Below are 25,600 nucleotides of genomic sequence, written 5' to 3'. Positions count from 1 at the left end.
TATCGTCGAATAGCTTCTTTAGCTATTTACTATTCTAATAATTAATACTTACTCTAGAATTATTATCTAAGCTATTCTCTTTCTCGTAAATATATTTAGACCCGCTTAGTAAGTTAAGATTATCTAGTAATAGATATTCGTAGTTCTAGATAGTATTATTATAGTCGTTGTTTTAGACTATACGAAGGCGTATATATTAAAATAGTAGCGAAGAATCTAGTATTAAATCTATTTACGTCTTCTTACGCGTACGTATTATACGCTCGTAGAGTATCTTTAGAAAAGTATAATAAACGATTTAAAGTAGTAAGAGATTATTCTAAATATATATAATACTCTAGTAATAATATATTAAGATTTTATCTTAATAGAGTCTCTTATAAAGTCTCGTATACTATCTAATTAATATTAAAAGATATAAAAGAACGCTAGTTCTTCTATATTTACTATAAAAATATACGAATATTTAGAAAGGCCGCGGTATATTATTATTATTTATCTATCTTTATAGAGAAATTCGATTTCGACGGCCTTATCGTTAGACTCTATAAGAATAAGCTACTCTAGAAGAACGTTCTTATTTAAATAGATAAGACTATCTATCTCGCTCTTACTTATAATATAACGGCTCTTAGACGCTTCGCGCGTCGTACTATCGATAAGAGTTCTTAAGAGATAGCTAAGAAGACGAAGGCTATTTACTTTACTTTTTAAAAGAACGTACCTTCTAAGAAATAGAGTAAGATAATTAAGTAATTTACGAATTAGCCTTAATTTAACTTTCTATAGATATTTAAAGATAACTAGATAATTATTACTATACTAGAGAACGCTATTAGATTATCTCGTAGTAAGGCAAATTACGTTCGCCTCTTAATATCTATTATAAAACTAAAGAAGGCTAGAATCGCGGGAAAATCCTACTAAAAATAGTCTATTTTAGTAGAGTATTCTTCGAATAACGGCGCCGATACGTTTAATAAGAAGAGTAAGATATCTAAGAGTAATAATAAGTTTATAAGTATTACTATAAAGATCTATAAGATATCTTTAAATATACTAATATCTTTACTACTACTCTTTAAAAATAGTAGTAGGGCTCGTAGACCTATCGATAAGCTAGAAGACTTTTAGTAGTAGTCGTAAAAGTTATAAACTAATAAGATAAAGAAGTAGTAAACTACTATTAAGAGAACTTATAATAAATAGTTTAAGCGCGATACCGCTATACGTATTACTACTCGCGAGAAGTAGAAGTAGTAGTAGTAGTAGTAGTAGTAGTAGTAGTAGATATAAAGAAAGCGTAAGAACGTTATTAAAAAGTAAGATAAATAGAATAAGAGCGAATAGAAGCCGTCTATAAAGAAAAAGACGGCGAAAAAGATAAAGAAATAGTTTATTTATAAAGAACTAATTAGTAAGTCCGAATAGAAGCCGTCTATAAAAAAAAAACGGCGAAGAGAGCTACGCGTAAAAATAGTAAAGCGAAGAGAACGTAAGAAAATACTTCTTTATACTTTATTATTTATTATACTAAATTAGAATCGATCTCGTTACTTTAGAATACTAGGTTTTTTTATTAAAAGAATCTTTCGTATTTTAGTAGTAATTATCTATAAAAAATAGAGCTATTCTCTATCGTCTATCTATATATTTAATTAATACTATACGTCTTAAACGACTCTTATATCTAAATCTACGAATTTACTATATATAAAGATTAATCTACTAAATAAATAAGCGTTTCTTCTTCGATACTATTATTCTTTAGTATCTAGCCGAGCTTTCTATAATCTTAGAATATAGATTTTACTATATTATTAAGTCGTAATTCTACTTTTTATAGTAAACCTATATAATTTAGTAGTATATTAATAGTTTCGCTATAAAAAAAGTATAAGCGCTAGAAACGCGTACGAGAATTACGGTTTTAAAAACGGCTAATATAATATACTATTATTCTTATAGGTAAAACCGTATAATTTGTATTATCTACTAACATTACTAGCAGATACAAAATTATTTATAGGCCCTTAGTACCCTAGTAAGGGACGACTCGACCTTTGGCAGACATAACATGCCCGAAGTCTCTCGCAGCCTGGGTCCCACTCAGACTTCGTCTTCAGGTCGACAAAGCACACCATGCAATCTTTGCTCTTCTTCTCGAGCCAGGCACGGACTGCAAATTTGGCGGCCACCTGACGGTCCTTGATGAAGCGGATGACATACTCCCAATGTGCAGGACGTCGCGCTCGGGCTTGCTCAGCATCTAAGACAGCCCCACTGGGCAACATGTATGTGAGTGGCAGCATTGTTCCATACTCGGTATGATGATACAGCTTCGGCCGGCCTCTCTTCTGAGTCGGTCCGGAGGTCGTCTTCACGGGGTTTTCCTGCTCATCCGCCCTTCCAGGTTTTGCCTCTTTGTGTAGTCTGGGTCTGCCTCTCTTCTTCTTTGGAACAGGCTCTAGCTGATCATCCTCTTCTTCATTGTGTGAAAGTTGAGCGGGCGACATAGTCGAAGGTGAGTGCACTCCAATTAAATCGTCCTTGCCGTTGGTAGTCAGTGGTGCCGGCTGCCTATCTAGCCAGGGTAGGCTTCTCTTTCTCTTCGGCAGAGGGTTCAGAGTCTGGCGGGAAGTGTCCGGGCCAGGCTGTTCCAAGGGAAGAAGAGGCTGGGGATTGTCGTCGGGGGTTTCGGGAGCGGGAACCAGGCCGCTCTCGATTTCGGCCTTTCTCCAGAAGTACTCGCTGATTCCGAACATCAAGCGCTGCTTCAATTGAGCGTTTTCATCTCTCTGCTCTTCTGAATGTTAGCAGGCTCGACCAAAGTGCTGTCGTGGCCACGCACTGTTCAACTCCTCTTTCTCGTGGTTGATGGTCGCCCACTCGGTTTCTCTCTCGCGGTCGAAAGCATTGCGCTCGACTGTAGACGGTTATTCACACGCGCCCTTGGCATGGAAAAGAGCCTTGCCTCCAAGTTGAAACTTCTCGTGTTCGAGATGTGCTTTCTCATCTGCGACTGGATCTGATTTGTTAGACGTAGCCGCGAAGCAATGGTCGCGTGGGCATACTGGCTGGCTGTCCAGGCGCGGTGGATGGCAATTCTGCGCCCTTCTCCGAGTCCATGGTGCGCAAAGCGGGTGCAGTGGCGAGGTGGAAAGGTGCAGGGAAGAGCAGGGTTGGGTTACGTCGTCATGCTGCAGCGCGCTTTGACGCGAGTGCATGTGACCAGAGCGCCTCCTTCCATTACCGGCACTCGCTGTGCGCAGCTTTGCCTGCCAGTTCCTTCTCTATTCGATATGATTACGTTATAAGTCAGCCACTGCACATTTCAGTTCTGACTTCCAGAACATTTTTCAGGGGCCGTTGGGCTACCACGATTTCCTCTTCAAGTCCGCTTCTTCCAGCGCTAAAGGTTCTCTCAGCCCTTTCTGTCTCAACCGCCACCGACAAATCAGACTGCGTCAGTTCGGGAAAGAACGCTTCCCGCTGCTCCACATCGTAAACGGACCCTGTCTTGCTCTTTTGTCGGCCTACACACCACTGGGGCTGGCTGTTTCACCACTGGGAGCTCACACCAGATGTGCTTGCATGCAATGTGACAATTATAATACATGTATTCATCAGGCTCAATCCTCGGACACCTACAAGGCGGCGCCCCCCACACAACACCAAGCACAAAGCACCGCACCGACCCGTATCCTCTCCACCACCGCCACCTAACCCTCCTCTTCCTCATCCCTCGTTGGCGAAGCCCTCCCCAACACCTCCATCGCAATGTCCTCCTCCCTCCACAACTCCACCGTCGCCCTCACAATCCTCTCCGCACCACCACCACCCTCCTCTTCCACCACCGCATACTCCCCCACCGCCCTCCTCTCCCCCAACACGTCCACCCCACCACCGCCCTCCACCAGGATCTTCACCGCCAAGCTCTGCCCCAGCTCCAACGCCTGCCTCTCAGTCATGCGGCCGCGGCGGCGCCCGACCGCGTCCAGCTGGAACGCCTCCCACGCGTGGCCCTTGACTTCGTCCTCGAAGTCCGCCAAGAGTCGCGCGGCAGGCCTTCCCGCCAGACGCAGCGAGCCAACCGCCACGCCGTGCGACCGCGTCATGCGGTTGACGAAGGAGAAGTGGAGGGTGACGAACCCCTCGTCCTTCCTCTCCCTCTCGTCCTCGTCCTCTCCCTCCTTCTCCTCCTCCTCCTCTTGCTGCTGCTGCTGCTGCTGCTGGCGCCATGCCAGCTCCCTGTCCTCCCTCTCCAGCTCCAGCTCTACCTCCGCCCCCAGCTCGCTGAGGCTGCTGCTGCTGCTGCCGCCGCTCGCCTGCGGCGCGGGGCTGGACGGCGGACCAGCAGCAACAGGGGAGGGCGACGACAAGCGGGCGCGCTTGGTGGTGACCACCGGGTTACTGCTGCTGCCGCTGCTGCTGCTGCTGCGCGACCGCTTGCCGCGGCCCTCCTCCTGCTGCTGCTCCTTCTCCTCTTCTTCCTCCTTCTCCTCTTCCTCCTCCTTCTCCTCGTCCTCCTCCTCCCTCTCCTCCCGCTGCTGGCTGAGCGCCAGCAGCGCGTGCGCCGCCTCGACCGTCCGCGGACTGGCGGTCGCCGCCCTGGGGAAGAAGCGGACGTAAGCGACGACCGCCGTCACGGGCGAGCTGGTGAAGAAGATGCCGAGATCCCACAGGCGCGGGGCGAGCGCGCCGCAGGTCCCCGTCCCGACGATCTCGAACGTCGGGAACTCGGCGGCGGAGACGTTGAAGATGGCGTGGATGCGCGCCGAGAGGTTCTGGGGCGCGGGCTGTTAGGTGATCAATGGCTTTTTTTTACTGTTGCTTTGGTGGTGGTGGTGGTGGTGGTGATTGGTGGCGTAGAGGGGGGAAGGGAAGGAGGGCGGTGGGGGGGAGGAGGAACTTACGGAGTAGGTCGAGATGTTGGCGCTGGGGAGGAGGAAGTTCTGGCTCGGGTCGTCGTAGAGGCAGAGGTTGATCCAGCCGGGGACCGGCATTGCTGCGGCGTGCGTGGGGTTGGTCGGTGTGGGTGTGATTGTGTGTGTGTTTTGAGAGTGTCGGGATGCGCCTCGACGGTGAATGCGTCGGTGGCTTGCGGGTTGGGATGGCAAGTGTTGCCGCGTGGAATATCTCGATGCGCGTCGGGTGGGTTGTTGTGTGGGAATGTGCGCCGGACAGGAGTGCTGGGAGTGTCGCGTTGACAGACGCGTGACAGTGATGCGTGGCTCGACAGAGCTGTGGAAAGACTGTTCGAGGGGTGGAGGTGGACAGAATTTGTTCCGATGATCTGAGTATGAGTTCTTGAAGTCCAAGAACGCGCGGGTTGTGGTGTAGACGTGGAACGGCAGGTTGGAATATCTGGGTGGAAGACCTCTTGGCTCCTCTGTAGCGCAGCTGTAGTGGGTGATGAAGAGTTGCACAGGACCTCGCCGGTCCTTGGTGGGAAGCTTTGCGGAAGTGTCCGTGTCGATGGAGCTTGTCCGTGGCAGTGCGGTGCAGTGATGACAGCAAGTTGAGAAGGGCGCAATGTTTCGAGGTGGCCAGGAAGCTGGAAGCGCGCAAGATGGGCTCAGACACGTCTTTGCTGTCAAGGGCTGGCAAGAAGATCTTGAGTGCGTGAGTTGTCGCCGGAGAGTTGGACCGGCCGCGTAGCAAAGTCGCGTCTCAGGGTGGAGGAGGCTGTCGCGTGAGAGGAGATTGGATCTTGGAACGGGCGCGAAGATCTTTGTGACGAGGCTCGGTGGTGAAGGATAGAGCGCGAGCCTTGGCAGAGCTTTTATGGTCGCAAATGGTCGGAGTGCGCGCTGCTCGGAGGTCGGAGCACGTGACAGTCCATCCGCATGGCAACGCGCCCTTGACGACGCGCATCTCTGCCGGTGATTACGCGGAGGACCCAGCGAGTGACCCTGTAATACTCGATTGGAATCGAACTCGGGCGGGCCTAATCATTCAGATCCTATCTACGAAGATACAAGCTCGTTCCGTAGGTAGTTGGAGATATTGCTCGGATGTTCTTGTGCGCATGCCTACGCCCAGAATCTTTCTTTAACCACCCGCCTAAGCTTAGGCAAACTATCAACAAACAAAAGAAGCTGTTGTCGCTCTCATAATTGGAGTGTCTCTTCTCTGTTGCCGCGAATGGGCCCAATTGCCAAGTCCGCACTGACAAGGCTCACTTCAGAACGTCAAAGGGAAATAGTATATTTTGACTATCGTAACTCTCTGTAGCTTTTGGAATCAGCTCGTCAGGGAATGACAGTGTAGCTACTGCGAGAGAAAAAAAAAAAAACAGCCTGACCCGTCGACGTGGCACACTTTGCCAAACTCATTGATGTCCCCGGTCGGGCTGAGTGGGAGTATGTAAAGAACCGTATAGACCCGAAGTATTCAAAATCACCCGCTATGCAGAACACAAAACTCCGTAGGACTTTCAACTGTTCCACAATGCTTGCAAATCCCGAACGCAAGCTCCCGTAACCGTGAAACAATCTGAAGCCGCTCTCTTCCACCCAAGTCCTATCGTAGGCTATTATGATCCGGCCTGATGGTGCTCAACAATATCGGACGCAGCTTTACGTTCAGGACCGGAGTTGGATGCATTCTGCCGAATAGTGGATCCATCATTCTCTAGCACAGCAAATGCCTGCGGCGAGATCCTGAGGCGAGTCGTGTACGCGTGTGGGTTCGATGGCTGACCGTTGCCGTCACCGCCGCCTCGCTGGGCCTTGGCTGCAGTCAAGCCTGTCAAAACCTTTTCGATTGTCATCGCTTTCTTGATTCTGAGGCGGTTTCGAACTTTGCCTTCGGTGGTGTCTCGGAAGAAGTTGATCTTCTTCGCTTGGATGGGACGATGCTTGCCGTCAGAGCACTTCCTTCCGCTGAGGTCGCAGTCGGTCTGGTAGTATTTGACGGAGTCGTCTCGGCACATGATTGCATATACCGCAGCTTGAGACCTGTGGGCGCGACCGACTACGAGCCGCTCGTTATTGTTGTTGGTGATTTGTTTGATGGCGTGAATGCTCAAGTCATCGGCCGAGTAGCATGGCTTGGCTGTTCCTGAAGCCATTATCGGAACGCGGATGTACTTTCTCGGAAGGAGGTGGACGTGAAGAGGAATTGCCTCTCCAGCGTTCTCGCACTGGAAGCAGCCAGTGTTGTAGTTATCCGCATACACCAGCGTTTCCTCTTGGCATGGCCCTGAGTTTGTGTGGATGTGGATCTCATCCATGTGCGGCTCCCTGTGAAGGTACTTGAGGACGTAGGAGGTGAGAGCCTGTGGAAGATTAAGGTTGGTGCCGACATACGGAAAACCAGCCGCTGGTGAGACTTACCTCGTAGTCCGACACGACCTTTCCCGGCACTTTATGGGTTCTCTCATCCCCATTGACATCCTTGAAGGAAAGGCGCACAAAGGTCATGGTGTCCCTTAGTGGAGAGTTCGCTCGTAAGTGAAACACCGGTTGTGGAGCTCAAAGGTGACTCTTGTGGAGAGGGGATGAGATTGTTTGTGTTGAATCGTCAGTAAAGCAGTGTTTGGATGTAGCTACCAAGAAAGAGGTCTTGGTGAGAAGCCAAGGTTGTTGTTGTAGTGTCGTAGGATGAAAGACGGATGTGAGTTTATAGCCACTTCGAGCAGCTGCGAAGTGCGTGACAGCTGATGCGCACGGCGCATAAAGCTTGGGCCTTGGGCCGCGTGCAGTCGGATATCACGTAAATGATGTCACCGTTTGGATATTGATGAAGTGCTGCTAGAGCATGATGGATCGGTTGAGGCGACGAATAGTGATAAGCTGGACCAGATTTGCAATTGAACAAAGGGTCGACCGGTATCAATCATAGTAGCAGACCCTGCAAAAAGTCGTGGCAAGCTCTATAGTCTCAAAAGAACAGTGCATATCTGCTGGCAAAGCTTCTCGGACAGGTCAAATGTGGGGCCTATCACTTCCATTCCATGAGACCTGAATACCGCATAAGTAGCTATCCACCAAATTACTGTCTTATGGTATTCCTCCATAGCATCAGAGAGTCCGGCCAGTTGAACCATGATTGTGGTGAATGTGGAAGGCCCAGTATGCTCTTGTAGGTGATTTAAATGCTGCCCCAATGTTTAAGAGCAGGGAGAAGCAAGCCCCTAAGCATCAGTGGTGCACCACGGCTTGTGCTTCTTCCAGGCTTTCTTCTGGCACTCGGTGTTGCAGTAGCGAGCCTTGTGGCATCGGGCGCAACGTAGCAGGGCATCGCTTCCCTTGCCACACTCGCTGCACTCATCTTCAACGAACTCGCAGGCAGTGAAAATTTCAGGAGACAAGATGTTAACTCCGCCTCCCTTGGGGCGATCCACGGTATCCATCAGCTCAAACAGCCCCATGCCGGCAAGATCGAGCGGGATGCCATCGCGATAGATATCGATAGCGGTGGCCATGTCATCCTTGGCCGGCTGGTGCATCTCGAGGCGAGAGTTGAGAGAGTCCTTGACGTACTGGCGGAAGTCGGGGGAGATGGTGGCACCGTGACGCATGGCGGCTGCAGCCAAGACAACGGCGGTCGTCTTGACATTGAAAAAGCTCAGGTCTTCCTCTGTGTAGGCGCCGTCACGGAGTTTGCGAAACTCGGCTTCCAGCTTGCCGCTGTCGAGCTCCTTGCGCAGCTCCTCGGCATCTTCAGGAATGTAGACATCGTCGACGCCGAGGTGTTCGGAGAGGACGCAGACAATGTCGAGATCCCGATCACTCTGGAAGAAGCGGTCTCCCCAGAAACCCATGCTACCGAAGAGTTAGCGCGCTGAATGGTGTGTGAGACTCATCCGCCAGTACTAACATGAGTGCGGAGTGCGGCGGTGCCGGCGATGGTTGGACGGGTTGCGGGCGCCAGGAGAGTTGACGATGCGAAAATCAGAATGACGGAAGAAGAGTGGGCTTTTATGATTTGGAGGTGGAGTGCGTGCACGAGGGCAGCTGAACAGGAAGCTACGTCAGATGCCGTTTGCTAGTTGGTCGCGGTTTCCAGAACGAGCTTGGGCGCCGATCCCGTTCAACCTCCGCCGACTATCACCATCGCCACCGCCAGGCACCGACTCCACTTCCAGAGAAGTAGCTCCTTTTCTTGTCACCGTCTCCTGCGAAGGACCGATTCCGAGAAATGGGAGGCTGTAGTGGAAATAGCTGCACGACATGGACCAACGTCAGGAAGCGGTGCAGTGCAGGACAAACGTCGAAAGAATGGGCTGGAAGCTATCGCGAATCGCTATACTCAGCCGTGCGAAGGTTGATAAGAAAAAAAGTACATCGGCAACAAAGAGCCTCCAGGAAGAGTAGACTTTTTAAGAGCTGGAGGGATGATGTTTGGAAACAAAGCTGCAAGTGCTGGTCCAGGGAATCGGATGCGGAGTTCAAGAGCAAACGGTGTTGCTGATGGATAACGCAATGCCGGGGCTATCTTCGCGTGCCCGCATTAGGCAGGCGGATAAGCAAGCGCCCCGCCCATTTCAGGCAGACACTTTGCTCTTGAACATCTGTAGTCCGCCCGCCAGACTGGTGTGTGCATCATTCCAATCTCCAGAACCACGTCAAGGATCCTCTTTCGGGAAGCGACAAGTGCACCCACCTCGAACCAGACTACCCTCATCTGGGGTACATATCATCCCTGCAAAGACGCGCCAATGAGCCAGGTCTGCGGTTCCGATGGCTCGTTTGGCCCAGCTGTGGGCGCTTGTCGCGGCGGCTTTGACTTCACACTTACCTTCGAGGAAAGCGTGCTTGGTCTGCTGCCGCAGGCGCTTCTTTTACTGCTGGCGCCCGCCCGGCTCCTGACCCTACGACGTCGCCAGATTAGAGTCGCAAAGAAGACTCACCTCGGCTTCTTGAAATTGGTAGCGACCGGCTAAAAGCACTGCCAACACTTCAGCTGATCGCTCGTTTCAGGTCATCAGCACGCTCTACGCCATTTCCAGCACGCTTCTGTTCGCCCTCTGGGCAAACTTGGACACGTACAAGACGAACACCTCGATAGCCTCGTCATGCGTAGAGTTCCTTTCTTCCTGGTGCATCGTACTGCTTTCACGGCTGGAGCATTCTAGAGCCGTAAGGCCAAGCCACCTGCTCCAATTCTTCCTGCTGGTGCTGTTCATCTGTGATGCCGTTCGACTGAGGACGCTGTTCCTGATGCATTACGAAGCTACCTTGGTCAGCTGCACCTCAGTCCACACCGCTCTGACCGGCATGCTGCTGCTTCTGGAATCATTGAGCAAAACAGACCTCCTCGTTTCAGACGCGGACAGGGGACGCTCTCCAGAGGAACTGATCGGCCTGTTCGGACAGAAGTTGTTCTTGTATTTGAACGACCTCTTCAGAGAAGGTCGGGTCGCATACGTTTCTTCCACGTTCAACGGCTGATTTCCTCCCAGGCTATGGCAGAATTCTTCGGCCACAAGACCTGCACAAAATCGACACCGACTTAGTCTCTCAGGAACTATGCGAGCGCTTTCATAGACACTGGGATACCCGAGAGAACCAGCACGGAGGCCATGCCCTGTTGCGAACCATATGTTCCGTTCTACGACAGGACCTTTTTCTGCCTGTGCTTCCCAGGTTCGTGCGCCCGCGGCCCATGGACCTGCATCTGCTGATGAATTGAAGGCTTTTGTACATGGGCACAACTCTAGCCCAACCGTTCCTCATCGCCGCCATGGTTGCCTACGTCCAGAAGCCAATCAACAGCACGACCAACAACGAAGGGTACGGCTTGCTCGGAGCCTTCGCCCTCAACTACACCTTTCTCGCTGTGTTCTCTTCGTGGTACTCTCAAGACGTTGCGCGGTTCTTGACCAAGCTGCGCTTGGTGTTGATTTCTGAGATATACCAAAAGGCTCTCCAGATCACTTCTCAGGACGTCAATCTGGGCTCCGCAACCGTCCTGATGAACGTTGATGTCGAGAAAGTCCTTGAGGGATTCAAAAACCTGCACAACGTCTGGGAGGTTGCCATCAGTGCTGCAATCGCTCTGTATATCCTGTATCAGAAGCTCAAAGCAGCGTTTGTGGCGCCGCTGATCGTGATCTTCCTCTCTACGTTGCTGTCTTCTGGCATTGGCGGCAGTGTCAAGGAGCGTCAGCTAAATTGGGTTGCAGCTACCGAAAAGCGCGTTACGACAATTGCACATGTCGCCTCATCAGCTAAAGGGATTCGAATGCTCGGCTTGACCGGCGCAGTGCACAGAATGGTGACCGCTTTGAGAGTCGACGAAGTCTCTGCCCATCGGTAAGCCACAAGATATACCAAATGCCGTGTGGATTGCACTGATATAAGATCAGGTACGTTCGGAAGATAATGACATATGTATGGGTTGTTTCAAACCTCATCTTCCAGATGTCCATCTTCTCGACATACTTGACCTTCGCCATCATCGCGCTGTACGGTGGCAAAAGCCTTGACTTCGACATACTATTTACTTCTCTTTCGGCGCTGAAGCTGGTGACCTCCCCTATGTTGAGCGTGCTCCAGAATATTCCAGAATTCCAAAGCGCGGCGGCATCGCTATACCGCATACAAGTCTATCTCACAAGCGGGGTGGATGACGAGGCTGTGGAAGACGATGGGAATGGTACATCAGTGTCGGAAGAAGTGGAGCTCAGGGCACTCGACAACAGGAGCAGGCCATCAAAGGTTTTCGAACTGTCCCATGCTTCCTTCGGCGTTGACCGTACACGACCTCTACTCCACGACATCACCCTTGAAATCGATGAAGACTCCTTCATCATGGTCATCGGGAAGGTCGCGTCCGGCAAGTCCGTACTCCTACAATCTTTGATTTGTGAAACGGGACTTTTCAGCGGCACGCTCAAGTCCAACGGCTCCGGAATCGCCTTTTGCCCTCAGACACCCTGGTTGCGCAACGCGACGCTGCGCGAGAATATCCTCGGTGAGAGCGACTTCGAGCAGAGCTGGTACGAAAGCGTGACCTGGGCATGTGGGCTCAAGCGAGACTTTGCGGAGCTGAAAGGTGGAGATGCCAGCATGGTTGGCTCGCGCGGCATTTCCCTTTCCGGTGGCCAGAAAAACAGGATTGCGCTCGCGCGCGCATTGTATGCTCGCAAACCCGTATTGGTCATCGATGACATGCTCTCCGGCCTCGACCACACGACGGAATGTATTGTCTTTTCTCGTGTATTCGGTCGAAATGGGCTTCTGCGCAAGATGAAGTGCACAACGGTCCTGTCGACGCATTCTGTTCGCTGGGCTCCGCAATCAGACGGGGTAGTTGTCATGTCCGATGGCCGCATTACTGCACATGGCCCCTATGCCGAACTGGCTACCAGCTCTGCCTTCCTGGAAGCGTATGACCTGCACAGCGGAGATACAGAATCCTCTGCCTCCGACTTCGATGGCAACGGCCCCGAAGGAACCTCGGATGAAAACAATTTGGCAAGCGCTTCAGCTGAGGCGGCTGTCGAGCCAGAAGATGGATACGACCGAAGAGCTGGCGATTTCCGCACGCTCACATACTACCTCAAATTAGTGGGCAAGAAAGTGGTCGTGACATACCTCGTCCTGATGACCCTGGCACAGGTCAGCACTTCACTGCAGTACATCTGGCTGAAGGAGCTGGCAAGAGACAGCGACTCGCCCGAATCCCTGCGCAAGAGCATCGGAATCTTCACCACCATCACCGCCGTCGACGTCTTCTTCGTCGCCGTGTCCCTCTCGCATATGACCATGGTCTTCGCCCCCAGCTCCAGCCTGTCAATGCACGCACACCAGTTGGCCGCTTTCATGGGCGCCCACTTCTCGTACCTGGTCACGACCGACGTCGGATCCATCACCAACCGCTTTTCCCAAGACATCGTACTGGTCGATACCACCCTCGCCTTCGCCTGGGTGAACACAACTTACAGTGAGCCACACCCCCCTCCTCAAAACTCCCACCCCCATCCCCAAAATTAACGACCAAGTGCAGCCCTCTTCGAGGACACCGCCAACTTCGCCATCCTCATCGTCGCCACGCCGCCTATCGCGGCGCTGCTCCCCTTTCTTGCAGGCATCGGCTACGCGATCCAGCGCGTCTACCTGCGCACATCACGACAGATCCGGCTGATGGACCTCGAGGCCAAGGCGCCACTGTGCACCCACTTCCTCGAAACGCTCGCGGGAATCCAGACGGTGCGCGCCTACGGTTGGCGCGCGGCGTTCCGCGCCCGCAACGACCGCTTGCTCGAAGCGTCGCAGGTGCCCTTCTACCTGCTGCATGCGATCCAGAATTGGCTGAAGCTGGTGCTCGAGCTGATGGTGGCGGGGCTCGTCGTCGTGCTCGTCGGCTTGGCCATCGCGCTGCGGGACAAGATCGATGCTGGATACCTGGGTCTCGCTCTCGTCGGAGCGATGGAGCTCGGTGGGGGCATCCGCCTCCTCGTCACCGCCTGGACGGAGCTGGAGACTGCTCTCAGCGCCGTCGCCCGCATCCGACTCTTCTCGACGCAGACGCCGCAGGAAGACTCGTCGTCGCCGCCTGCCACCACCACTTCGCTCTCCTCCCCCTACCCCTCCTCTCCTCTATCCCCACCACCCCCTTCCTGGCCCCAGCACGGCTCCATAACCTTCCGCAACATCACCGCGAGCTACCAGGAGCAGCCCCCTCCGACCTCCTCCTCCTCCCCCTCCCCCTCCCCCTCCGCAGCAACCGCCGTCCTCCGCAACATCACCCTCACCATCGCCGCTGGCGAGAAAATCGGCATCTGCGGCCGCACCGGCTCGGGCAAGTCCAGCCTGGTGGCCACGCTGTTCGGTCTACTGCATCTCCAGCAGCAGAAGCAGCACTACGACGGCGGAGGAGGAGGAGGACAGATCCTGATCGACGACGTCGACGTCTCGACCGTCCGTGTCGCCGCGCTGCGGTCGCGCGTCGTCGCGCTGCCGCAGGAGCCGTTTTTCCTGGGGGGGACGACGGGTGTGAGGGGGGAGTTGGCGCCGTGGACGATGGCGACGCCGATGATTAAGACTGCTGCTGCTGCTGCTTCGAACGGACGGTTTGCGGATGATGACCTGGATGATTCTGCGCGGCCGCTGCCGTCGGACGCCGAGATGGAGCGGGCGCTGCGGCGGGTGCGGCTGTGGGATAAGCTGCAGGGCGTCGCGACGGCGGCGGGGTTGCCGTCAGCGTTGGACGTCGGGCTGGACAATGTGGACGCGCTGCTGAGTCAGGGGGAGAAGCAGCTGTTCTGCCTGGCGCGGGCGGTGCTGCAGCCGGGCAGGATCGTGGTGTTGGACGAGGCGACGAGCAGGTGAGTGGAGCTTGGCCTTCCTTTTTTTTTTTTTTTTTGGGGGGGGGGGGGGGGGGGGGGGGCTTTTTTCTTCTCTCCGATCCCCCCTCTCCCCCCGTGTCTGGGAAAATGTTGTGCTGATATTGGTGTTTACAACGTCAAGTGTCGACGCCGCGACGGATGCGTTGATGCAGGAGATCCTGCGCTCGGCTTTTGTCGACAGGACCGTCGTCGCCATCGCGCATCGGCTGAACACCATCTTGGACTTTGACCGCGTCGTCGTCATGGAGAGGGGTGAGATTGTCGAGGTTGGCTCGCCGCGGGTGCTGCTGGATACCGAGGGGAGCTTGTTCAAGGCGCTGCTTGAGGCGCAGGGCCAAGGGAAGCGGAAGGACTGATCGGATTACGTGCGTTCACGGCAAACTAAAGCATGTCATCGTCGCGTTTGGCTTTCGAGAATCTTCATGTTTTCACAGCGCAGCGACGATGGTCTGAACCTTGAGGCGTTTTGATTCCAAGGGTGATTTTGCGGTCTTAGATTTCAACAATCCATCACATGGCACGCCGCCTTTAGGAGACTTACTTGTCGTCTCGAATGTTTTCGATTATTATTCTCATCTCTGTCTTTTTTGGCAACAAGTCTCGTATCACCGTCATGAGCGTTATCAATCTCTTTACCGTCCGAAGCCAAACCATCCCTTCTTCTTCGGTTCCCCCGCCTGAGCTGGGGCCTGCTCCACCTGGACACCTCCTTCTTTCTCCACAGTCGCCTTAGCTCTGCCGGGGTAGTCGATATAGTTGAATGCCACGTCCAGGAAAAGGGGCTTCACCGGCACAGACTGCAGCTTCGGCGGCCATTCAACGATATTTTGGAGGTCTACACCCTCGGGCGGATATTGGTTGAGACGCTCCACGATGGGAGTCGGGACGACACTCTTGTTGCCCGAGTCGCTCTTCGCGTGGCTTTGGAGATCGACGAGAGCACGATATTGTTGGACGATGCCTTGGATGCGGTGGTGGAGGGCGTCGGCTTGTTCGCGGGTGATGTCAAGCTTGGGAGGTTCGGACGCGGATTCCGACGTGCCAGTAGCTACAGCTTTGTTCGCGAGTTCAAGCGCTCGGGCAAACAGAGCAAGTGCGTTCTTGGACTGGGAGAGAAGCGAGTGGGAATAGCCGAGGTTGACGCATTTGAGAGCGCGGTAGTAAGCTCTCTTCCCCTCCAGCTCTTCGATGAAGGCAGCATCGCGCATGGCGCCCCTGAGGTCCTTTACCGAGTCGATACTCTGAAGAATGGAGTCATAAAGCACATTACGCTCCCGTATTCTCGCAATCTTGCGGCCAGTGCCTTCTTCCTTTTCGACCCACTCTTTGCCGTCTTTCCTGGGTTTCTTTGGCTTCTTGATATTCTCCGAATGCAGCACGGCGCCGTCCTCTAGACCGATGAGCACTCTGTTCCTTCCTACACGCCAGCCGATAAGAGCGTAGTTGACAGCTAGATCTGTCACCCGGAGATCCTGCATGCGCGAGTCTCCCTCACTGACACCTTCCTTCTCAAGCTCTTCTATAGCGTGACGGGTAGAATCCGAAGCATCCTGGCTGGCAATGAGAACCTCGTCGTATGCAGCTGCCTTATCCCGGAAAGACGTTTCCGGCGAGGCAGAGGTAAGGAATGCGGAGAGACGGGCCTCAGCGGACGTAACCGCTGCGAGAGCTTGGCCGACCGCAGCATCAACGATGTTGGCGGTCCGTGAGCGCCAGGTGATGGTATTGGGGATTTTCTCGACGGCACCCTCACCCTTGCCTGCATTGCTTGTTAGTTACAAAAGGGTTGCTCCTGGCTCCAATGGCACGTACCAGTAGCTACTGCCTCATCCTTCAGAGCATCAGGATAGAGCTCCTCCACGGCGGACGTCAGGGTGGCATCCTCCTTGGGAAAGTATTGGCGGGCAACTGTGGCGACAGCGACAGTTCGAGGAAGGCGCGATTGGTATGCAGCGTAACGAATACTGGGATCAACCGTGCTGGCCAGGAACTCCTTGTAGAGGTCCTTCTTGGTGGTCTGGAGGAGGGCATTGTAGATGATGCGTGCACCCGAGTAATTCACAAGGCACGGCTTCCACCGCTGATCCGGCGGGTGGGCGCTATCGGAATGGATACCCTCGGCCTGCTTCTCAAACTCCTCGGCGCCGCGGAGCGAGTATACGTATGCCTGAGCCTCCAGCAGATCGGTAGTGGTCGCGCCGGTGGACTGGTCGGCCAACAGCGACGCGAGCTCGTTCGCCGTGTGAGCCGCCTTGTGCAGTCGCGAGATGATGTGCTTTCGGGTGGAGCCAGTGATGCCCTTGTCGGCGTTGTCCTCGGCATGGACAGCCTTCATGTACATGGCGTGGGCCCAGGCGCGCTCGGCCGTGAAGAGGAAGAGATGGACGAAGCTAACGGCTGGCATTAGATCGGACTGCGCTGCTCGAGCGGTTGACGTACTCATGGCCTTTGGCAATATCATCTGCCGTAACAGGGGCTTTTGCGCTGTATTTCGCATTCTTGGGCGTGGCACGGCCGGTGCGTTTGCGGAGGGTGAGGATGCGGCGCGAACAGGTCTGGCGGTAGGTGTTGTAGTCACCCAGCAACAGGGCCTCGTCGCGCTGGGCGACGACAAAGGCGGTGATGTCCATTGGAGCAGGGAAGCAGGTGGTGAAGCAACTACTGCGCGGCCGCGGGGTCACAGGTCGGCGCGCAGCAGGCGGCAATGACGCGCGCTGGAAAATGGTTTGGCCGGCCAATTTCGTCGATGACCCGTCCCGGTCTTTCGACGGCCGACGCGCTGCGCGCAGAACCCTCCACCACTGCCATTGCCACCGCCACGCCGCCTCTTGCTCGTAGGGCGTCGTCCCATCTGCTCGCCTCCGGCTGGACCTCTTTTCCGCCCCCCGAATCTCTCGTCTTACACCTCCCGCGGCGTTATGCAGCGCTGTATGTCCAGCATCTTCACTGCTCCCGCATCCCACTAATCCCCGCCCTCGAAGCAGCATCTCGAAATTTTGCCCAGCATCGGTAGTCTTTCGTCGAAACTGCTCGCCAGGGTATGCTGGAGCGAGCGTCGCTATGTCTCGAATCCGGAGGACGACACCTTCTGCGCGGTCCCAGATCCCATCTCCGAAGCCGTCGCATGTTGCACTCGTCCTTCTGGCATCACGGCGCCGGTGACCTCGACCTACCTGCATGGTGGGCTTCGGTGCTGCAGCCTTCCCCAGCTTCCGACTCGCAGCCCCACGATCCTCCGGAGGAGAGCGGCAGGAATGCCGCCAGACTAGCCGCAGCGCAGGATGGGCTCTTCCTGGACTTTTTATACCCCGCCAAGACTTTGGCTTTGATGCACCGCCTCTCTGGTTCCGGATGGGAAGGCTGGCAGGCCCGTCAGGCTCGCGTGGCGACTGCCGGACGGGCCCGGCACTACTCTTCCAAAACCACGGGCCCGGGGAAGAAGCCCAATGCCTCCGCTCCTCCCCCAGACGAAGACTTGGCCACCGACCCTGAGACCCCTAGCTCTGATTCCGGCTTGAAAGACCCAGATGCCGGTTCGGAAGATCCGGGCGTTGACAATGTTCCGGCAGAGTCAGACGAAGACTTGGCCACCGATCCTGAGACCCCTGGCTCTGATGCCGGTTTGGAATACTCGGACGTCGACGATGCTCCGGCAGAGTTCGACGATGACTCAGATCCCAGTCATGACGACCCTTTCTGGGACATATCGCCGATGCCGTTGCCTCACACAACCGAGTTCGAGTCTGCCCGCTATCTAGAAGATCTGGACTCAGGCCAAGAATGGGTGCACCAAGTGGAAAATCCGGCGGAGGAGCTTCGCTCTCTGCTGGAAGCTGGTGAGAGTGACAGCACTGTAATCTGGAAACTCTGGAAGAAGTCTCGCAAAGCAACTCGAACACCGGAACTGTCAGCTGCTGCACTGGAGTATTTCAGCTCCGTGAGGCCCTTTGTTCGGACCCTTGCCGAGGAAGTCGTCTCCATCTTCAAAGCCTTGGACATTGAAGATCGACAGAACTCGTCCTACAGGGGTGCGGTCGTAGCATACCTTTCGATGGGCAAGCTTGGGAGAGCGGCTTTGGTCCACCAGGAATGCATTGATTCTGGCAAAGCTATGAGTGGCAACATCGCCACCTCGGACCTTCTAGCTCACGCGATTGGGAAACAGAATTGGCAGCTGGCAATTGAGGCGTATACAGCAATGTCATCTCTCGTTGGACCGCAGGCGGAGTTCTGGTCGGTGGCAGAGAAGAGTTTCAAACTTTCCTTTCTTACGGAGTCGTTCTTGGTTCACTTTCGGCGCATGCGGCTGTTAACTGGGCGAGACCCGGAGCAACAGGACCAAATCCGTGCATTCGCCTCGGAATTTGGCGCTCGAGCGATCAAACAATTTGCACCCAACGCACGCACTGCGGCCAGTGAACTCGACTTGTATCGCCTCATCATGAGGCTGAAGCGAGACCGTTTCCTAGAGACACGTCATTTCGAACACGCCATGGAAGGTATGCTAGGATCGCCAAAGACCAAGCATACTGGAAAAGTTCCCAAAGTGGTCCGGAAGCTGTATCACATGTACATCGCAACTGCTAAGGCCGACCCTACCATCACTGTCGACGTTAAAGTACTCTACACGGTTCTTTATGCAATGACGCGAACAATGAATATGTCCCACGGCACTCGGGCAAATGGACCGCGTCTAGACATCGGTCACGTCATCGAGGCTGCAACTCATTTCTTCAAGCGGCCACCGAATACAATGTTGGAACTGCTCATGGACTCCTTTGCCAACATCGGAGACGTGAAAAAGGCAAAAATCTATTTCAGACAAATCCCGGTTCCGCAGCGCAAGCCGTGGCACTATGAGTACCTGCTCAAAGCGTACGCCAAACGTGGAGATACCGTCAACGCTACTGGAATGTTCGAAAAAATCAGCTCGCTGACAGGGAAAACTCCGCATGTGAGGGCTTGGAACGTACTATTGCATGCGTATGTCAGGAACGACGATCTCGTGGGAGCCAGCCGGGTCTTCGACGATCTGGTGGCATCGTCTGAACGACCCGATACATACAGTTTCACTGCCATGCTGGACCTGATGTCCCAGAGGGGTGACGTGGATGGTGTCAAGGACATGTTCGCCCTGGCCGCGGACTTCGATCCGAACATGATTCAAACAACTGAGGTGGCCGGATATCTTGTCACCGCCTTCATCAATGCCGACGACATCGAGGCTGCGGAGTTGGTTGCCGAGCAGTTAAGGAAACGCGTGGCTTCCGGTCGAATGGAAGGCTCCTTCAGACCCATTTGGAACCTTCTTGCAACTGCCTATGCTTTACGACGCGACGTTGCTGCGACGCGCCGGATCTACGAGGAGATGCAGGCAGACGGCACGATGCCCGACGAGATGACTTACGCTGCGCTGCTGCAAGTTTTGTGTCTGACTGGCAACACGGATGGGGCGTACAAGATCCTCAGGCTCGTCATCCCGATGAAACTGCGGAAGCCTTTGGCGCTCCATTACGCTATTGTCATGGGTGGATACATCAACCAGGGCAGCTACGAAAAAGTGCCCTATGTCGACATGCTTCGTAAGGAGCGGGGTGTTCGCCCTAGTACAAGTACCCGAGTAGCTGTCGCGAAGGCTGTGGCCCTGTCAGAGCACGTCGGCCGATACAGGAAGGAGCGGGGTGAAGCGCTTACACGCACGGAACAGGTTGTGAACGATATGATACTTAAAGAGAGTCCGTGGGAATGGGTTACGGAGCCGCAGACTGGTCTTGGGCTGCGAAGCCTTCAGGAGACGGCTGGGGCTTACCTTGATATAGTCATGCTCATCCAGGGAGACAGGAAGGCTTTCGACAATGTCCACCAACTCTACGAGGCGTGGCAAGAACTGCATAAAACACCCAAAGACCCAAACACCAAGACTACGGACATGACCCCTCCACTGCGGATGTTGGTTGCCCTCATGAATACGCAGTTCAAAGCAGAAGCCTACGACGAGGTGGAAAGGCTATGGAATCTCGCGGTGGATAAAGCTGCAATCATGACAAAGCAAGCTCTTCCCAAGGCCGCCGTCAATCCCGAGCGCAATCGGCCTGCGAACGCTCTCCCGCCCGCGCGCCTTCACTTGCTCAGCCGGCCGTTGGTCATCTACCTCCGCACTCTGCATTACCAGGGCCGGTACGCAGACGCCCAGCGCATTATTTCCGAGCTGCTGGCTCAGGGCTACGTGCTGGACAACCTGGCGTGGAACCTATACATCCAGCTCCTGGCCCGCACCGGCCGCATCAGCCTGGCCTTCAGCCTGTGCGAACAACACCTCATGCCGCAGTGGGTCGGGTGGCGCGCTTCCGGGTGGCGCGCTTCCAGTGGTTCCCGGCGCCGCCACTACTGGCGCACGCGCGGCTGGGACTACATGAACATCAACCCCACCCTCACCAAGCGCAACGTCGTCATGCCGCAGTACCGCACCATGGTTTTTCTGGCCGCGGCCCTGAAGTACGTCAGGCGTTTGCGGGCCGTCGGCGGTGGGGGTGCGTTGGGTAATATTGACGTCGACGGCAACGTGCCGCTCACCGAGACGCTGCTGAGGACGACGTCGCCGCGGACCATGGCTGCGCTACAGGCGATGCCGCTTCTTCAGGATGATCTGCAGACGAGGTTCTTGAAGGAGGAGTGATTGATGGCATCGTTGAGCGGAATTTCTTTATTTATTTTCTGGTTGCAAAAGCGTGTGGTGGTGTATGTAGACAGCGACATGTGTGTGTATTGGATGACGCGAGATGTAAGAATAGTGTACAAACCCCCTTTCTTCCCCGGGATCATAGAGTGAGCTTCGTACATTGAAAAATTTAGCGTTTATTGTAGCAGGCATAGTAGATAGAGCCGTTCCCTTTAAACAAATGTTGCAACGCGGAAATATAGTTTCGATCATGGGAACGTTAGCCCACCTGTCACGCCTCATCGTCGACTTGATCATGTATACAGAACCAAATAATGCATAACTTGGGATCCTGGCATTTCAAGTCGGAGGTTCTAGAAATGATGCTGTGGCTTGCATCGAGGCTAGTCCTCACACCCGGTTGTTACCCGAAGGTTTACTTTGGGCAAGAAAATACGATGATGTTTCCCCTTATACAACACATGCATTGCGTAAGAGAGTACTAGCGTCATAATATTGCGTTGATAAAACACCAAAACCGAGCAGCCTTCCTCCACTCACTTTCATCCCTCCCACCCTCCCTGCGCTTCCACCTTCCAAGTCCGCTGCTGCCGCCGCCACGAAAAAGAGAGAGGGAGAGAGAGAGAGAGAGCGAGAGAGCGATAGAGAGTATTCAAGTCCGCTCACACCCCGTCTTCGCCGTCAACTCAGCCGGACACTCCACCTCCTCCCACTCGACGGCGGGATTGTCGGCGTTCTCGAACCAGTCGAAGCGCCAGTGGCAGCCGTCCTGGAAAGCGGCGGGCAGGGCGTCGCACTGCGAGCGCGACGAGAAACCGCCGTACTGGGCGCCCATGTCGATGCCGCCCCACTCCTTGGTGCAGCCGTCGAAGATGCCGACGCCGCCGCCCGGCATGGCCAGGTCGAAGTGGTTGTCGCCCAGGTCGCCGCCCGTGTTGGTGATTTGCACGATCATGGATTTGCCCGAGACGGCGGTCGAGGTGAAGGTGAGTCTGTGGAGGGAGATTGGTTGGCGGGGGTTGCTGGGGGGGGGGGGGGGGGGGGGGGGGGGGGGGGGGGGGGGGGGGGGGGGGGGGGGGGGCTGTGGGGAGAGAAGTGTGTGTGTGTGTGTGTGCGTGTGGCTTGAGGATTGTGGTTGGGATCGGGGAGGGAGGGGGATCGAGGGGATGGGACTCACTTGTAGCAACCGCAGCACCAGTCCGATTCCGACTTCCCGGACAACTTGGCCGCAGCGAAGCCGTAGGAGAGCGTGTCGTCGACGGCCCAAGGGCTTTGGTTGGAGCAGTAGTAGGCATCGCCGCCGTCGCAGGCCGATTTGGCGTCCACATCGGTCAGCGGGTTGTCGTTGATGTCGCAGGTGCCCACGGGGCTGCTGACCGAGGCCTTTTCGGACCAGGCGCAAGACGGCTTGCAGCAGTCCCAGTACCGCGTCGTCACGCCGCTGGAGGCAGCGGAGACGGTGGTGGCCCCGCCGAGGAGGATGGAGGCGGGGATGGTCCAGCTGAGTGGGAACATGATGATCTGGAGAAATGCAAGATATTTACAGGAAGAGAACGAAGGAGCAGGGCTGCCTGTAGACTGATGTTTGTCTTTGCTCTTCAATTGATCTGGTCGTCACTTCGATGTCTTTTATATGACGAGTTCACCATCCTTGACCTTGAATGGCAACGCCGTCGTCTGAAAAAGGGGTAGGACGCCTCGCACGATGTGGTCTGCCAACCACGAGTCAAGATTCGCCCGGCTATACAAGATGACCAAATTGGTCGAATGTCCAGTTTCAACCGCTGGCACGACGGCCCGGGAGGCGGTCCGCACGGTTCAGGAGTGACAAGACTTGAGTGGGGCATGTTTGGCTGTGAAGAGCTCATGATAGGCCATCACATCTGCTAAGACTAGGATGGCAAACTTGATAAATGTCCGGTTGAGCTTGCTCCGTAGTTTTATGCTTAATGTGATCTTCTTTGAGTCCGGGGAAGCCTGCAGAATGATGTTCTTGCTTTACCAGGGCCTTGTCGCTTAGGCGCCGGCGCACGAGCCGAAGGATCCGGAATGCCCACGGGGGATCATTGGATGTCTGTCGTCCTGTTCCTGAGTAAGGTGGGGACCTGACGTGAGCATCGATTCAGTTCATGCCAGAGCAATGTGGAATGTTTGAGGGGCGATCGAGATGGAAAGGTAGTGAGCAGTCATGCCACAGCCTCGGCTTCGTTTCACGGCTCAATTAACATTCGACACAACAACCGGCGCTGTTAGAATGTCCTTCTAAAGCATCGTGAGAATTGACGAGTGGCGCAATAGTGGCGTGGCAAGAAATGTCAAATTGGTTGTAAAGACTCACAACTTGCAAGGTCACTGATAATCTCTTAAGATCCTCGCTCTCATTCCAATTTCCACACAAGTTTTCCATGCCTCATTCGCCAAACGCCTCTTTCAATGCAATTGCCATCTGTCAGTCTCCTTTCGATGCTCCCGCAAAACCGAATGCTGCTCAAGGCCGTCTCGAATCCAGTCGTACATTCGTATAAGGCGGAGGTTCCTGCGTGTCCGGATCAACACCAGTCAGCACAGCGAACGGCGCCCTCTGTCGCGCAGTCGACCGAAAGCGCTGTTCCTGGTTTTTCCTATGCGAGTGCCCAAATCGCTTTTTCCTGCACAGTAACCATCAGCACCAGGATGACTTGAGAGCTCAGGCCGGGGTATGTTCACACTCACAGCCCGGAAATACCTGTTTACCTGACTTTCAACAATGTCGCACACGCCTTCCGCGAGCGCGTCGCATACGAGCTGAGGCCCATCCAAAGCGAGGAAGACTTGCGGCCAGTACTACTGCCGTTGCCTTCTTCAGCATCCTCGTCGGACTTCTTCCCAGCCTTGTGCATGCGCGGCATCATCGCCCATACGGTCATCAGGGCCGCCAGCAGGGCGACGATGACGGGCTGCAACACCTGTACACCCTTGGCCTGCGCCAACACGCCGACGGCAAACGGGAAAATGGCCGCGCCGCTCCCACCAAACGCAGCCGCAAACCCAATAGCCGAGACATGCAGATGGGCGGGCAGCAGTTTCGTCGTCGCAACCACCGCAGCCGGGAAGAGTGGACCGAGGAAGAAGCCCTCGATGGCGACGGCGACGGCCGAGACGACGAACTGCGGGACGAGCCAGAAGAGCAGCTGGAAGCCGATGGCGGCAGGCACGTAGATGGCGACAGCTAGCTTCTCACCGATGCGCGGGGTGATGAAGCCCAACACGACGCGCCCCGCTGTGATGCCGATCCAGAAGCCCGTCGCCACCATGCCCGACTCGAAGTCGCCGCCGTCGCGCTCGCGCGTCATGAAGACGACGATCCAGCCGCCCAGAGCGACCTCGACGCCGACGTAGCCGAGCAGGAAAATGGCGGCGACCCAGCTGACGCGCGAGCGCAGTGCTTCTTTGAGGAGGCGGCCGCTGCTGTTGCTGTTGCCGTCATCGGCCGTGCTGCTGCTGTTTTCGTTGCGATGATTGGTGTCCGAGGAGGAGCGGGCGGCGGCCCTCGTGGTCTTCTTGAAGTGATGGCTCGTCGCGCCCCAGAAGGCAGCCATGGACGCCGCGAGCTCGATGGCGGCAGCGCCGACCATCAGGTAGTAGAAGCCCCACCAGCCCCAGCCGGCCTTGGTCATCAGGCTGGTGGCGATCAGCGGCGACAGCACGGCACCGACGCCGTAGAGCCCGTGGAGCAAGCCCAGCAGCTCGTTCGGGTTCGCCAGCTTGCCGATCCACGCGTTCCACGCCGCGTCCTCGATGCCGTTGGCGAAGCCGGCGATCAGGAAAAATACGATGAGCGCCGGGTAGGGTGGGTGGGTTGCGATGCCTATGTATGCGACGAGGTGGCAGAAGGGACCGAGGAAAGCGACGCCTCGTTGGCCGAAGCGATTGTGGATCCAGTTGTTGAGGAGGGCTGCGGCTGCATAGCCGCCCAGCGGGGAGAAGAAGACCAGAGAGACGACAGTGTAGTTGAGCCCATAGTAAGTCTCGAGCTGAAGGAGACGTGTTAGCGGCATTAACTCGACACTTCCAGGAGCTGAAAAGGGGGTTGCATACATATGGGATGATGGCCTGGTTCAATGAGTTAGCACTGCTTCCCGAGCGAAGGGTGAAGGGTGGTGAAAGACATACGCCGTACGCAGCATCGTTTCCGCCCATTACCATGAAGGACCAGAATGTGGCGAGCAGTCGGTAGGTGTTTGTCGGGTTGCTGTTCCACTTTTCCACCGCAGGCACCGCTGTATCTGGGGGAGAAGCGGAGTCTTGAGATGTGGATGCGGCATCTTTGTCTCGTGCGGATTCCGGCCTCAGGCTTGCAGCTGGCAGAGGCTGCAGCTCGATGGCATCTGATTGCTGGCTGGAGTAAGCCATGGTTGAAGGTGCGAAGAAGCCTGTGTGGAGACCGTCCGATTTATAGATGCACGGCGGATATTGTGTCATCCACCAAGGGGAGCAGCCACGGTGGGCCAATGGGCAATGGTGCCAAGGGTGCGGGCTGACTTGCGGGGTCGCTTACCCCAATCGGCAGTACTCAGCGCCGCACACACGAACAGGCCAATCCTGCCACGCTTTTCTCCGGTCGCCACGCCACTTCACCG

General features: G+C 54.9%; 9 protein-coding genes across 9 annotated transcripts; 2 read left to right on the top strand and 7 right to left on the bottom strand.

Annotated features, from left to right (window-relative positions):
• Nucleotides 1-3,722: 3,722 nt before the first annotated feature.
• Nucleotides 3,723-5,006, bottom strand: SLS55_000822 (uncharacterized protein; the record flags this gene model as incomplete). Its single annotated transcript, XM_066772330.1, has 2 exons — nucleotides 3,723-4,787; nucleotides 5,001-5,006. 2 exons carry the CDS (start codon nucleotides 5,004-5,006, stop codon nucleotides 3,723-3,725), a joined length of 1,071 nt encoding a protein of 356 aa, XP_066637609.1.
• A 1,532-nt stretch (nucleotides 5,007-6,538) lies between these two features.
• SLS55_000821 (uncharacterized protein) lies at nucleotides 6,539-7,427 on the bottom strand (the record flags this gene model as incomplete). The annotated part of the gene is made up of 2 exons (XM_066772329.1): nucleotides 6,539-7,282; nucleotides 7,341-7,427. 2 exons carry the CDS (start codon nucleotides 7,425-7,427, stop codon nucleotides 6,539-6,541), a joined length of 831 nt encoding a protein of 276 aa, XP_066637608.1.
• Nucleotides 7,428-8,140: 713 nt separating this feature from the next.
• Nucleotides 8,141-8,770, bottom strand: SLS55_000820 (uncharacterized protein; the record flags this gene model as incomplete). The annotated part of the gene is made up of 1 exon (XM_066772328.1): nucleotides 8,141-8,770. The coding sequence occupies one exon, from the start codon at nucleotides 8,768-8,770 to the stop codon at nucleotides 8,141-8,143; it is 630 nt and encodes a 209-aa protein (XP_066637607.1).
• Nucleotides 8,771-9,943: 1,173 nt separating this feature from the next.
• SLS55_000819 (uncharacterized protein) lies at nucleotides 9,944-10,228 on the bottom strand (the record flags this gene model as incomplete). Its single annotated transcript, XM_066772327.1, has 2 exons — nucleotides 9,944-10,135; nucleotides 10,223-10,228. 2 exons carry the CDS (start codon nucleotides 10,226-10,228, stop codon nucleotides 9,944-9,946), a joined length of 198 nt encoding a protein of 65 aa, XP_066637606.1.
• Nucleotides 10,229-10,531: 303 nt separating this feature from the next.
• SLS55_000818 (uncharacterized protein) lies at nucleotides 10,532-14,658 on the top strand (the record flags this gene model as incomplete). The annotated part of the gene is made up of 5 exons (XM_066772326.1): nucleotides 10,532-10,538; nucleotides 10,670-11,264; nucleotides 11,318-12,897; nucleotides 12,961-14,281; nucleotides 14,424-14,658. 5 exons carry the CDS (start codon nucleotides 10,532-10,534, stop codon nucleotides 14,656-14,658), a joined length of 3,738 nt encoding a protein of 1,245 aa, XP_066637605.1.
• A 276-nt stretch (nucleotides 14,659-14,934) lies between these two features.
• On the bottom strand, nucleotides 14,935-16,932 carry SRP68 (signal recognition particle subunit srp68; the record flags this gene model as incomplete). Its single annotated transcript, XM_066772325.1, has 3 exons — nucleotides 14,935-16,061; nucleotides 16,115-16,692; nucleotides 16,742-16,932. The coding sequence occupies 3 exons, from the start codon at nucleotides 16,930-16,932 to the stop codon at nucleotides 14,935-14,937; spliced, it is 1,896 nt and encodes a 631-aa protein (XP_066637604.1).
• Nucleotides 16,933-17,426: 494 nt separating this feature from the next.
• On the top strand, nucleotides 17,427-20,978 carry SLS55_000816 (uncharacterized protein; the record flags this gene model as incomplete). The annotated part of the gene is made up of 1 exon (XM_066772324.1): nucleotides 17,427-20,978. The coding sequence occupies one exon, from the start codon at nucleotides 17,427-17,429 to the stop codon at nucleotides 20,976-20,978; it is 3,552 nt and encodes a 1,183-aa protein (XP_066637603.1).
• A 655-nt stretch (nucleotides 20,979-21,633) lies between these two features.
• Nucleotides 21,634-22,496, bottom strand: SLS55_000815 (uncharacterized protein; the record flags this gene model as incomplete). Its single annotated transcript, XM_066772323.1, has 2 exons — nucleotides 21,634-21,973; nucleotides 22,159-22,496. 2 exons carry the CDS (start codon nucleotides 22,494-22,496, stop codon nucleotides 21,634-21,636), a joined length of 678 nt encoding a protein of 225 aa, XP_066637602.1.
• Nucleotides 22,497-23,710: 1,214 nt separating this feature from the next.
• Nucleotides 23,711-25,373, bottom strand: SLS55_000814 (uncharacterized protein; the record flags this gene model as incomplete). The annotated part of the gene is made up of 3 exons (XM_066772322.1): nucleotides 23,711-24,994; nucleotides 25,059-25,073; nucleotides 25,134-25,373. The coding sequence occupies 3 exons, from the start codon at nucleotides 25,371-25,373 to the stop codon at nucleotides 23,711-23,713; spliced, it is 1,539 nt and encodes a 512-aa protein (XP_066637601.1).
• Between the last annotated feature and the right edge of the window lie 227 nt (nucleotides 25,374-25,600).

This window comes from Diplodia seriata (genome assembly GCF_021436955.1).
Source record: "Diplodia seriata strain FDS-637 chromosome Unknown scaffold_1, whole genome shotgun sequence".
NCBI classification, from domain to species: domain Eukaryota; kingdom Fungi; phylum Ascomycota; class Dothideomycetes; order Botryosphaeriales; family Botryosphaeriaceae; genus Diplodia; species Diplodia seriata.
The sequence above is the reverse complement of the archived record's forward strand: the minus strand, read 5'-3'. Positions and strand labels throughout refer to the sequence as shown.